The 13,138-nt window shown below is 40.7% G+C and overlaps 1 protein-coding gene across 2 annotated transcripts in view; it reads left to right on the top strand.

Annotated features, from left to right (window-relative positions):
- The first annotated feature begins 2,790 nt into the window (after window positions 1–2,790).
- The window catches only part of ATL3 (atlastin GTPase 3), a 35,145-nt gene continuing 24,797 nt past the window's right edge, over window positions 2,791–13,138 (top strand). The window contains exons 1-3 of one of the 2 annotated variants that reach the window (XM_016118585.2): window positions 2,791–2,810; window positions 11,902–12,116; window positions 12,256–12,399. In XM_016118585.2, the coding sequence (XP_015974071.1) occupies window positions 11,910–12,116; window positions 12,256–12,399 (351 nt within the window). In that variant the 5' untranslated portion in view covers window positions 2,791–2,810; window positions 11,902–11,909. Of the gene's footprint in view, window positions 2,811–2,848; window positions 3,144–11,901; window positions 12,117–12,255; window positions 12,400–13,138 lie in introns of those variants that run through there. The other variant, XM_016118584.2, reaches the window with a different exon arrangement.

The raw sequence follows: 13,138 nt of genomic DNA, 5'->3' as shown, positions 1-13,138 counted from the left end.
AATATAGTGACTCTATATCTTCATTTACCCTTTTTAATACAAATGATAGCATGCTATACAGTTAGGTACCTAGCTGCCTTTCCTTAACAATAAATTCTAGTGATCTTTCCTAATGTTCTTCTGAAGTGTTAGACAGCTGTGCTTGCTGTTGGCTGAAATAACAAGAATGAAACAGGTCTTGAGCTTTTACTGTTACTATGTGTTACTGTGTTGAGGGCCCGATACTTAGCTTTATAACACCTAATGCATAGGGGTTGCCTATCTTCTTTTTATAAACCAGGATGGCAAGTCATTACCTCATTTTATACATGAACAAAATAAGTTACAAGTATTTAAATGACACCCTGGGATGCCAGTAATCCAATCTGTCCCTTCCAAGTGGCCAGACTGTTGCTTAAACATGGATGCTGCAAATAGGTGTAGGAGAGAAGGCTGAACTGTGTCCCAGCATAGTCACAGTGACTGGTTCTTTATTTGGCTATTTACCCACAAGACTGTGAGTCTCTGGAGGACCAGAATGTGTCCTATGCGTTGTTTCAGCATTACTGCCTAGTCCTGTCCCTGCCCCATAACAAATGCCCTCTTTTTGAAAGCTTTGGAACCTGAGTCACGGTGGATATCATTGCAGAAAATAATTTTGTGATTTTTGTGCTTCATAAAAATACTTGAGTATCTTGAGTATTTATGACTTTGTTTTGCTTTTCCAGAATGAATATGATTACCAACTTTTGAGCACTGTGCATCAGTCATAATTGCCAAACACTTACATCTCATTTAACCTACAACTCTGAGTATTCAAATCATTTGACATCAAAGAGGTTAAGTAACTCACACAAGGTTGCACAGCTAGTGAGCTACAGAGCAATAATTCAAAGCCAGGTATGACCCCAAAGCCAGTAGCCTTACCCTTTCAAACATGTCTGCATGTCACCTACTTCTAAAAAACCACAAGAGAAGCTCAGCCTCTGGTCATACCCTATGATTCAATTCAGAGTGAGATGGCTGAAGGCAGGCTGTAATCATTATTAACATTTAGCATATTAAATGTCTACTGTTTTCATTACCTGGGATGGCTGTGAAATAGCAATAACAACAAAACATGTTTCTTGTTTGCAGGGGTTGCTTTTTGAGTTATGACTAATCGTAAAGTCTACCTATAACTTGTCCTGTATTGTTCCAAATGTCCAGAACTTCTACAAGGTATAGGCAAGGCTGATATGCTAACATTGACCTTGATAATGTTATACTGAGACAGATGTAATGTCAGTATTTGCTGGTCATTTCCTGACAGGATGGATTTCAATGGATCTCTGTTGGTAGCCCTTAAAATAGAACGAGGTATTTTATTCAAAAGCAACAGCAGGTACTTAATAATTAAAGGAACAAGAAAGTGAGTGAGCAGTGTTAAGTCTAACATACACTTTCATTCATCCATTCAATAAATATTTGATATAGCTAGAGATACAGCAGTGAACAAAAACAGACAAATATTCCTGTCTGTTTGGAATTTACATTCTAGTGGGAAGAGATAAAAAGAAAGGAAAACATAAGTCAGATGGTAAGAAGTCTTATGGAGCCAGACAGGGAAGGGGAATAAAGAATTCTGGGATGTATGTGCAATTAAAAAATTTTAATCTGCGTTGCAATTCTGACAAGTCATCGGCCTTTAGCCCCTCTGTCTTTCTGAGCCTGCCACATAATGCCCTGGATTTATTTCACATCCTGCAGGTCCTGTCTTCTGCAAGCCCAATGTGAAACACTTATCCTGATGTTCATGTCTAGTTTCTTGCTGGCCCCAGTTGGTCTAGATCTAATCTAGATTCTTAAATCTAAAGCCTGGAGATATTCAAATAATCTTGAGAGTTTTTCAGAAGGGGCAGAGGTAAAGAAATCAAAACAGGACCTCTTGAGATTAGGTAGAATTACCTTTACCTTTTCACCTCTGACCCAATCATCATCTGTTAAAAAGAGCTTAAGGGCTTGGCAAAGCCTAGAGGTAGCTGTAAGGAGATTCTATGGGCTATAGTTCAGGCAGAGGCAGAATTTAAAAAGTGAATAATTTGTCAATGGTGAAGCCAAGAGGTGGCGGTGGTGCGATAGATGCTTTAGCCTCTCATAAGCTCCACTAGCTACTTACCCTCAAGAGAACCGCCCCTACCCAACAAATACAAAATAACAATACTATTCAATTGTGGCAACTGACAGTTTCTCAATCACATGTGAAGTGTGAATAAAAACATTTTCGGACAACTTTGTTTTGTAGTGTTCTACCACGCGGTTTAGCTTTTAGGGTGGTAACGGTACATCATCAGGCTTGGGCAGCGACGGGAATATGGGGTGAAGCTAACGATGATGGTAATAAAGTCAAGACCTCCTCTCCTTGTTAGGTCAAAATCGCTAAAAAGCTAGTGTTGCTCACGTTACCCAAGGCTGAGGTCTTCCTTTGGTCCTTAGGGCAGAGCGCCGCCCACCTATGGCCCCAGCAAGTGTTCAACACCGAAACCGTCACAAACGCGGCAGGTAGGGACTGGAAGCGGGTCATCCCAGGGGCTCAGTCCTGGCGCCGGTCCCAAAGCCAGGAGCGGGGCGGGGCTCGGCTCGCTGGCGGGCTCGGGCCCGGGCCGGCCCTCCCCTCCCCGCACGGCCTGCTGGGAGTTGTAGTTCAACGGTCGAAGAGCCGCGAGAAGCCCCGTCCCTCTCGCTTCATACCCTGCCCAAGATGAGTGCGCAGAACGAGGCCCGTTGGCGGGGGACCCAGAGAGCGTAGGACTACAATTCCCAAAACACCGTCGCTGAGTGCGCAGCCCCAGGTAGTCGGCGGCGCGCTTGGCGTTCCTGCGCACGCGTACGGGCGTCGGGTGGCAGCGGGATTCGGCCGCGTGCGCTTTCCCGCTCCAGCCCGCCCAGCGCTCCAGCCTCCCGTCGGACCTCGCCCACACACCCTGCGCTCGTTGCCTCGCAGCTCCGCGCGTCCCTCCTTCTCAGTTTCATCCAGAGCCCAGGCCCCGCCCGTTTCCCGCCTCCAGGGCTTGGTTCGTTCCCGCCCTATCCCGCCCCTCCTTGTGCCCCTGCTGCTTCTGCTGAAGGCGGAGGCTCCATGTTTTCCCCTCAGCGAGCGGTAGCGGCTGCCTCGGGAGGAGCAGGTGAGGCGCCTGATTTTCCCCGTGCCCGCTCCAAGGCCACCCCGCCGCCCTCCCTGCTATAGCTCGTAAGAGACCGCCCGCCCGCCGTGCCTCCTTGTCCTGGGGCTCCGACCGCACGCCCCTTGCCGGGGTCTCTCGGCCGGCGAATTCGGGGTCCAGGGCTGCTCCCTCGGCCGAGCGGGTGGGTCGGTCGCGGGCGGTGCCTTCCTCGGCCCCCCAACAGGAAGTGGTCATCTTCCGGGGTCGGACCCCGCGCCCCGGGGAGGCCACTAATGCTCCTCCCCGCTGTTGCCGTGGGTCTGGTGCCAGCGCACCCCCGGACAGCCCGGAAGGGTGGTGGTCTCGGGAACGATGTCCAGAGGCTTCGGCTCTGCGGGCCCCGCCCTGGGCAGAGATCGGCGCCCCGAGACTGCCGCCCGCTCCCTGGCCCGGCGCTTCGCACGCTTACGAGCCGGGAACCTTGGGCTGTGTAACTCTGGCCTTGTGTAACCCACCGAGGGAGCAGGAGGGCAGATGCTGTATTGTTCAGCTTTTTAAGAAGAGATTGGAGAGCTGCAAAACGTTTTAAGAGTTGGATGCTTTATTTTTATCCTAACGACCTTGAGACACAGCAAGAAGTATTAGGAAAGTTGGTTTTTCAACCCACGCTTAAACTCCATAAAGGAGAGAGAAAAGAATGTGGCCTAAATTAGTTTTTAGGAAGTTCCTTTAGTACGTTTGATAACAGTCCGTTGATCTTTTGCTTCTTGAAGATGTAAAAATAGTAAAAGTATTAAGCAAAAACCAAAGTCATTTAAATTCATAGATACAGCTGCATCTGTCATTTATTTGGCTGCATTTTTAAATGTGTGCTGTTGAAATTGACAGAAATTTCACTTGAGAAATCTGAAGGCAAAAGAAAATATTGTTTGAAGAATCTTTTAGTAAATAAATATCAACTCTCAAATTTGAATACAAAGTTGGGTGAAACGTTTTGTGGAAAGGAGAGAAAAGAACGGACCAAAACGTGATTTTGCATTTTGACTTTTTGGAGAAGCGAACCTACGAACCTACGTACCTACGTAGTAGTTTTAATCCTTGGCAGATATTCAGCATTGTAGTGTACTGAAATTGAAATTGAAATTTTTTTTTTCAACCATAGAAACTAGTTGTACGGTAGTTTAGAAATCCCTGTCGCTGCTTTTAACACCTACAAAGGAAACGCTTGGATGAAAAGATCTCTACGTAATGAAGCGTTACACTAGTCCGGCACATTGTTTTATTAGCTACGGTTTACTGTCTCTTTGGAGTAAACATGAAATTAAGAAAATAACGAAGATAAATGTGATGATGTGTACTAGCATAATTTTCTTAGTTTCCACTAAATAGGACTTCTTTAGGCTTTTTAAATATTGATTTTTTATGGTATAGCACGTGCATTTTTCATTTTTATGATTTTTAAATCAAAGGATCTAGTCACACTGATTATTTAAAATAAAATAATAGAAGTTTGTAAGAAGCAAAAAATACCGAGTTTTGGCTACCTCCCCAGTTCCCCAGTGTTAGTCATTATTAACAGTTTGATCACATTTTTTTTAAGATTACTGTGAAGTACCTTAAGGAACGCTAGGTGTGTGAACTTGTTTGAGAACTGGTTTTGAATTTACCTATTATACCTAGGCATGCCTGTTAAAGGCGTTGTGTTTCATATTGAGAAATTGTTCAAATAACAACTACATTTCAAAATTAGTTTGAATTTTAAAACATTTCCTCAGATTATGGTTGAGATTTTAGAAACATAGTCTCTAACAAATATAAAGGAGGAAAAGAAAAATCTTTTAATTGTTATAGAGCTGCGGTTCTCAGCACTGCTGCAGATTAGAATAGAATAACCTGGGGATTTTTAAAACCTGCCAGTACTTGGGAGCCACTCTCAGATTCTGATTTAATTCATTGGGGGGCCAGGCAACAGTTTAAAAAACCTGAGTCTAATGTGCGGACTAATATATAATCAAATTTCCTTATCTGTGGTTGCTTAAATTTGAATTGATTTTTTACTAATAGGAAGTATAGTTCATAGTATCAATATTTGTTTTAGAAGTTGATGCTCTTCTTTGCAAATTTCTTTAAAAAATGCTTTTTATTGGCAAGTGTTTTGATTGTTAAAACATGTTAGAAATATTTCACAACTATGGTATATTACCAATTGGGAAACAGGCTTTACTGGTATAGTAGGCCAATAAGCAAAGGAGTAATTGATTCTTTTGCCTTGAAGTGATAAGGAATCTAAGGCAAAAGACAAATATTGCCAATTAAGAAAGCCTCATTCAACTAGAACACAGATAATTAAAACCTTAGGTAATCAGATTGATTTTGGTGGTCTCATTTTTAGGGAAGTCAAATGAGATGAATATTCAACTCATTCTATTAAAAAGATCCCCCCCCCCCCTGTAGTATATATAGCCTGGCATCATTTTAAAATTCAGCCAGGTCTCTGGACTTCTGAATCTTCAATTCTGTTTAGTCATAATTGATCTTTATAAATCTGTGAAGCACTACAAAATCCTTAATTGACAAAATGTGGTTTTGTTCAGCATTCTGTGTTGCAGTGCAGTGATTTTCTACAACAGATGAGTTGAAAAAGCTTCCTCTTAAACCCTTTAATTAGGATGTAAAATTTCCCCAGTATTCTATTTAGTTGGGTTTAAGTAATTTTTTTTCATTGAAAACAGACTTAAAAATTTGTGTTATCTACCATCATAGTTCTTCTGTCTTAAGACAAAATAGAGTATATGAAAGTACTTCCTCACCATCACCAAAAATGAACCACACCCAGCTGTTCTAGAGTTGGCTGAGGGCTTAGTGCACTTAGCCTCACACATGATGATGTGTTTCTCTGGCCTTGTCTGTGAATTGGGAGGAACTTAAGGCCCGCCAGCAGGAACAAGGCATGGAAATAACATGCTTCTGTTTTAGGGTGTGTTGTTCTTTCCCTTTAGGAGACTGTGGTATTTCAAAAAGAGAGTGGAAAGCTCAGGTCATAACTTTACCCTGAGTCATGCGCTCTGCTCTGAAATGTTTCTGTAACCGTAGTTAATTTGCTTCTCAGAACTCTCTGGGCATTAAGGATGAGCACTGAGGCTGGCTGCATGCACCCCAGTGGTTCTTACCCAGAGTAATTTTGCCTGATGGGACATTTAGCAAAATCTGAAGACGGTTTTGGGGTCTCTTAACCAGGGGGAGCACTACCTACTGTTATTTGAGTGGGTGGAGGCCAGAGGTGCTGCTAAATATCCTACAATGAGTAGGGTAGTTTCCCACGACAAGGAGTCATCCAGCCCAAAATATCAATAGTGCAGAGGTCGAGAGACCCTGGTCTGTGGTGTCAAATTGTTCAGTTAAATTTGGTATGAATTTTTCTGAAAAGGCAATTGTAATTGCTTTTTTAATTAACTAGTTTCATTGAATTTATCACAGTTCAGGTGGTCTCAAATATTGGAGGGGCATTTAAACTTTTTTTCCATGCTTTTCCGATGGAACTTACTTCTTAAAATTTTCTATAGGACTGAAAAGGCCAATTATGATTCAGTAGTTGTGTCTACTTTAACCTGTGTAGCTCCTTTTTTTAAAGACTTTTAAAAATTCAAAGTTAGATAATTCTAAGAGTCAATGTACTGTAATTTATACAGGTCTCTACAAATTCTTCCCTATTATAACGTCACCTGTTAGTTTTTCAGCTTCATTCTAGCTGGGTTGTCTTTTTTGTACAGAGCTAATCTATTAAATGCAATTTTTGTAGAGATTATTCAAACAGGCATATTTAAATCTATTGGTCATCTGGGTTAAGGTGTGTTGTACCAAAAGAAAAGGATAAATCAGTACTTTAAAAGTAATTAGGTCTACGGCCATGCAACCCTGAACAAGGCCCATCCCGTCTGATCTCAGAAGCTAAACAGGGTCTGGCCTGGTTAGTACTTAGATAGGAGACCACCCAGGAAGACCAGGTGCTGCTGTAGGCGTAAAAATAAAAAAATAAAAGACTGTAAATTGACAAGGTCCTTGCAATCTGTGAGGTCAACCAAGGGGTTGCCTTGCCTGAAAAAAAATAAGTAATTAGAAAAAAAGTTGTAGTTTGCACATAAACTATTGGAGAGCTTTTTAATTATTTAAATATTTTCAACATTTCCACATTGTTGAAATGATGGCTCATACAGTATTACCATGAGCTATTTACAGCAATATCAAAACTGGCAGTGTGATACAGAATTACTAATACTCACTTTAAAAAAAAATCAGAGGTTTTAAGTTCCCTTACATATATATGGATGACATGCGACTATGGTCAGGCCACATCTCTATGTGTACAAAAATGACACATCTATTCATGTAAGTGAACATCATATGTGATGTAGCATTAACTCTTCATATAAATGAGCATTAGATGTTCAGATAAGTGAACATTACTACTCCAGTTGTCTCAGAGTACATATCTAGACCTTTTGCTTCACTAAAGGGAGAAGGCATATTAGGTTGCCGCGTAAAGGTTTCTAGTACCATCCCTGGAGGTTAGATCTCCAGAGTTTGAGATTCCAGAGAAGTGGAAGTGATTTCACTGCAGTTAGGGACCCCTCCCCTCCAAGAGAAAACCCCAGAGTCTTTTGCATGGGTCCTTACTGAGCAAGTTGCTTTAATGTTTTTATCATCATTAATTTTAATTTGTTTTTTAGACAGGCCTATACACTTTAAGCCAAGGGGCAAATAATTCACCTAGCAAGTTTGGCCAATTTAGATATCCAGGAAATTTTCAGTTGTTCAGTTGTTGAATTTTAGAGCTAGAAAGGAGCTTCACATAACTGCTTGATTTTGTAGAGGGAGCTGAGACTTGGAGAAGTTAAGTGATTTACTCATGCAGTTACAGTCAGTGCAGAACTGGGGCCTGAACTCTGGCTTTTCCTGGTTATTGGGAAAGACCTTTCTCCTATATATATTGCTTTACTAGAATAACAACCTTTGCCAAAACAGGAGCTTAAGTTATGGAAGGAAGATATAATAGGATTTGGTGATATATTGCATATAGGAAGATAGAGTCAGAGATTATGTGGAGTCTGAAAAGGTGGAGGTTTGAGATAGGTGGAAAAACTGAGGATTCATTTTGGTGATATCAAATATAAACTTATAAAATGTTAATACTGATAGGGTTGCTAGGGATTAAATCTTGACTTATTTTCCTGTTGAGACTGTAGATTAGACATGCCCAGAATCACACAGATTGGTGGTGGTAGAACTGGAACAGGATCTTGTTTCCTTGCCCATTTATGTCTACATATTACTTTTGAGAGTGAGGTGGTAGTAGAATATCCGGGTGAATCTGCCCCTTAGGCAGGTATACATTTGGACATGAATGCAGATTACAAAATCATGAAATTATATCACCAAAATAGAGGGCGTAGCGAAATTATAAGAATAAAGAGCTCGTTGAGAGAGTGAATGAGAACTGCAAAAAGACTGAACAGAGGGCATTGGTGTATATCACAGGAGGCTGAAAAGAAGAGAAACTAGTGAAAACAGGTGATAAAGAGGTTGGAAGAGAACTTGGAATGTGCCCTGTCACTGAGTCCATAGGTTTTTAAGAAGTTATAAGTGGGTGGCAGTTGTGTTTTGTCATGAGAGAGTGAGCTGAATGAGAAGAGAGGGCCATCGTATTTGGCAAGAGGTCATAAATAGAACAGTTTCGACAGAGAGATTGGGTGGAAAGTCAGATTGCAAGGTGGTAAGAGAGGAATGGGTAGATAAGTGGATGAAGACATACCTTCAAGGAGTTTGACAATGAAAGAAAACCTGGGAGGAGGAAGGGAAGGAACTGATTTTTCTTAAGATGTACTTTGGGTTTAATGTTAACAATATTAGGAAACTATTATTCCTATGTTAGATACTGGGGCTGAATGTGACAGTTTCTCCCCAAGAACTTCCAGTTCAGGTGGTAAATCATAATTACAATATAATAATATTGTGATGAGTAGAATAATAGTATAGTATGTACAGGGTTTAGTAGAAATAGGAAAGTGGGTCCACTTTGAGTTCCTAATATGTGTCAGACACTGTGCTTTGAGATGGGTGTTAGATTTATAAATAAATAGTTTCAAGTGGTTAGAAATTTATCTATAGTCACATTATGACTAAATGGTGGAGTTCATTCCACAAATGTTTATTAGATGTCTACTAAGTGTGGGCAGTATTCTGGGATCTTGGGGGATATAGCTCTGAACAAGAGAAAAAAATTTGTGCCCTTGTGGAGCTTACATTCTAGAAGAAAGTAAGGATTCAAGCCCTGCTCTGACTTGGTTCCAGAGCCTCTTTTCTTTCTAGTATATCATATGAAGTGATAGGCTCTGAGGGATGGGGTGGGAGGATCAGGACAAAGGGAAGATAAAGGTGAGTGTTGAAGGATGAGCAGATATTTGTTTGGAGTCAAGGGGGAAGAAGCATTTCAGGCAATGAGAACAAATGGTTGAATAAGTTGTACACTTGAAATTCAGGAATCAGGACAGGACAGGACCTGAATTCTAACTTTCTCCCAGTAGAAAGACCAATGAGAATAAATTTGCTTGGGGTGATGAGAAGAATAGGAATTAGAGGAACTAAGGCAGTGGGGAGAAGGATGGCGATTTCAGCTTTAAGTTGTTGATCCATGAATGTTTTTAGATAGCCTTTTGTGTAGTTGCTGTCATAATATGTTTATGTACTGTAATGAAGGAGGTAAGCCCTAAGGAGATAAGGTGACATTAAAACACCAGTTGGGGATGGTGGCTTGGATGATCAACAGGTGGAAAGGGCCCTAAGCTTTGGATTAAGGAGTCTATGGGATTGGAGAGTCTGAGAGGTGAGGATAAAACAGCAAAGGACATTTACATGATACCTGGAAAGTGGTGAGTAGAAAAAGTTTTTACCTGGAAGATTAGTTGAAAGTGAGAGATAAAGGTGAAAAGTGAGCAGCTCCACTTGTTTAAAATGAATTTCGGTGATCTGTACAGTTCAAAATAATTTTTCCCTCGAGCGGACCCAAACCACAGGAACAATATCTCTTTTAATCTGGTGTGCCCAATACACTTGTGAAGAGAAGTGCAGGATCACCCCAGCTCCTCCAACTAAACATAGCCGGTTCTCTTCCTTTTCGCTGTGCTGTGGGCAGAGAGGAAGAGCTGAGTGAAGGCTTGATCACTTTTTTCTTAACCGTCTTCAGTGCTTCAGTTTCCCTTGAAGTGCAGTTCATTGTGCACAGCTGCACACATTTTTGTCGTTGGATTATTCTGTCTGGTCTGTAGCCCATGTAACCTTATCTTCCATTCCTGTTGCTCTGACAATACCACCTGCATCCTTCGGGTTGAAGCCTTCAACTGCATTGCCGTACTTGTCATTCATTCTCTTCACAGTTGTAAGTCTGCTATGTGTCAGTACATTCACGTGCTCAGTAAATTTTAATAGCGAACTAGATGAAATTGAAAGAGACAGTATCACGAACTTAATTCTGAAGACCTAGGGCACTGTCGTCGTGTTGGTTTCTAGGTTTGCCTGTATCCGATAAAGCCTCTAAATAAGTGATTTAATTTAAACAAGGAAGACTTTTTTTGTTGTTTTCACGTCGGTGTGAACCAGCATGGCAGTTCTGCTGCTCGAAGTCTAGGCCCTATCCCTCTTGCTGCTGCAGTGTTACGGGGTGTTGCCCTCACGGGCGTGGTTCAGGATGACTCGCTCCCACTTCTGCAGCCAGCAGAAAGGGGAAAATGCGTGGCCCAGAAGCCGCTGTATCATTTCCAGTCATAGTGTAGTTACGTGGTGACACTGTAGCTGTGCGGTTGGGCTGGAAATGTGTTCTCTTTGGGGCAGTTATGTGCCTGGATGAAAATCTATTGCTGTAGTAAGAGGAGCAAACACATATTGGGGGAGCAACCAGCCAACCAGGGGTAGTAGTAGTAGTTACCTCGTAGAGTTGTTCTGAGGATTAAATGAAATAACATGTGCAAAAGGCATAGCAGTGACAAACACCCTTTCTAACTGTTGATGGGCATTTGGGTTATTTACAGTTTGGGACTATTTTGAGTGAAGTGAATGTGAACAGTTGTATATATGTCTTTCGGTGGACATAAACATTTATTTCTCTTAAGTATATACCTAGGAGTAGAAGTGCTGCTCATAGGTATGTTTGTTTTGAGTAGATACTGCCAGACGCTTTTCCAAAGTGGTTATATTCCCATCAGAATGGGTGAGAGTTTCAGTTGTACCACATCTTCTCCCACAGTTGATATTGTCCAGCATTTAAATTTCAGCCATTAGGTTGGGCAGGTTGTGGATTTCATTGTGGTTTTAATTTACATTTCATTGATAAGCAATGGTATGGAATCACCTTTTTATATGATTATTCACCATTTGGATTTCTTCTCTTTTTTATTTTTTAACTTAAGTGAAGTACCTGTTTGCTATCTTTTGTCCATTTCTCTTTTAAGAATTGGAATATGTCTTTTCCTTATGGATTTCTATACTGATTCTGGATGCGAGTCCTTTAGACATAGGTATTGTGCTATTTTCTCCTATCCTGTGGCTTGCATTTTTACTCTCAATGGTATCTTTTAATGAAGAAAAGTTTTTAATTTTAATAAAGTCTAATTTGTCATTTTTTTCTTTTATGGTTAGTACTTTTGTACCTTAAGATTTGCTCTTCCCATATTTAAAAATACATATTTCAAAAATATGTGAAACTATTTTTTTCTCTGCTACAACATAGGGGATGCCATGGAGAGTGGAAAGCCTGGTCCAGTGCAGGTGGTTTTGGTTCATAAAGACCAGCATTCCTTTGAGCTAGAAGAGAAAGCCTTGGCCAGGATCCTCTTGCAGGATCACATTCGAGACCTCGATGTGGTGGTGGTGTCAGTGGCTGGTGCCTTCCGAAAGGGCAAGTCCTTCTTTCTGGACTTCATGCTCCGATACTTATATTTCCAGGTAAGGTAGAATTATTTCCTTGCAAATTAGAAAATTAGAATTTATGTCCAAAAGAGCAAAATAAACTCATGGATTATTCTTGATGTGTAAAATTACTCAAAATTTAAGATTTAATGGAATTGTTTTATTTTTGCTGTAGAAGGAAGGTGGCCATTCAAATTGGTTGGGTGACCCAGAAGAACCGTTAACAGGATTTTCATGGAGAGGGGGCTCTGACCCAGAAACCACTGGGATTCAGATCTGGAATGAAGTTTTCACCGTGGAGAAGCCAGGTGGGAAGAAGGTAAGGAAAAAAAGGGTTACAAATTAAAAACAACAAAATGAGAACTTTAACGTGTACTCCAATAGTCCAATTAGAAAATAATTTTTATCAAAAATGATAGAAGTGCATGATTTAAAGGTAATGCATGAGTATAGTTTAAAAGATCAAATAGTGATATTAGGCTTCTAATAAAAAACAGTAAGCTGTAGTCGTAGAGCCTCTCCAGATTTCTTTGTAAGGATTGTGGGTGGGGGGAAGTCATGTGTCTCCCCAAGTAGAAGAGGGAATTTGGAGTATTGCTGTTTCTTAAACTTTAACCCATTCTCTCTAAGGCATGCCTCTCAGCTATTGGTGCCTCTCATTTTTGCAGGACTTAAGGGTTCAGACACCCCCTGCACGTCGTTTAGTTCCAGGTTTTCCTTAATGCTGTCGTTTAATATTTCGGAAGCTGGAAAGTTGATATACAACTCTTGATTGCTATTTTCACATCTTCTATTCTATTTCCTTATAAATTGCCTTATTAATCATTGTATTTCTTTTTTTGAGTGAGGTTTTAGGAGAAAGGTATATTGGAAAACCCTCTAATTTTTTTTATGCGTAGATACACATACAGAAAAAGTATAGCAAAATAGGGAGGTTAACACACATTTAAAAAAAAAATCTAGGAGAATAAAGAGTTGTAACATTGAAATATAACATTAGAAATTTTTTTATGGAAGGCTCTTTAGATATTATTTTATCCAACCTTAATCAAGGCATA

The sequence above is a fragment of the Rousettus aegyptiacus genome, unplaced genomic scaffold, assembly GCF_014176215.1.
Source record: "Rousettus aegyptiacus isolate mRouAeg1 unplaced genomic scaffold, mRouAeg1.p scaffold_m13_p_5, whole genome shotgun sequence".
Classification (NCBI taxonomy): domain Eukaryota; kingdom Metazoa; phylum Chordata; class Mammalia; order Chiroptera; family Pteropodidae; genus Rousettus; species Rousettus aegyptiacus.
Note: the sequence above shows the minus strand (reverse complement) of the source record. Positions and strands in the feature narration are given on the sequence as shown.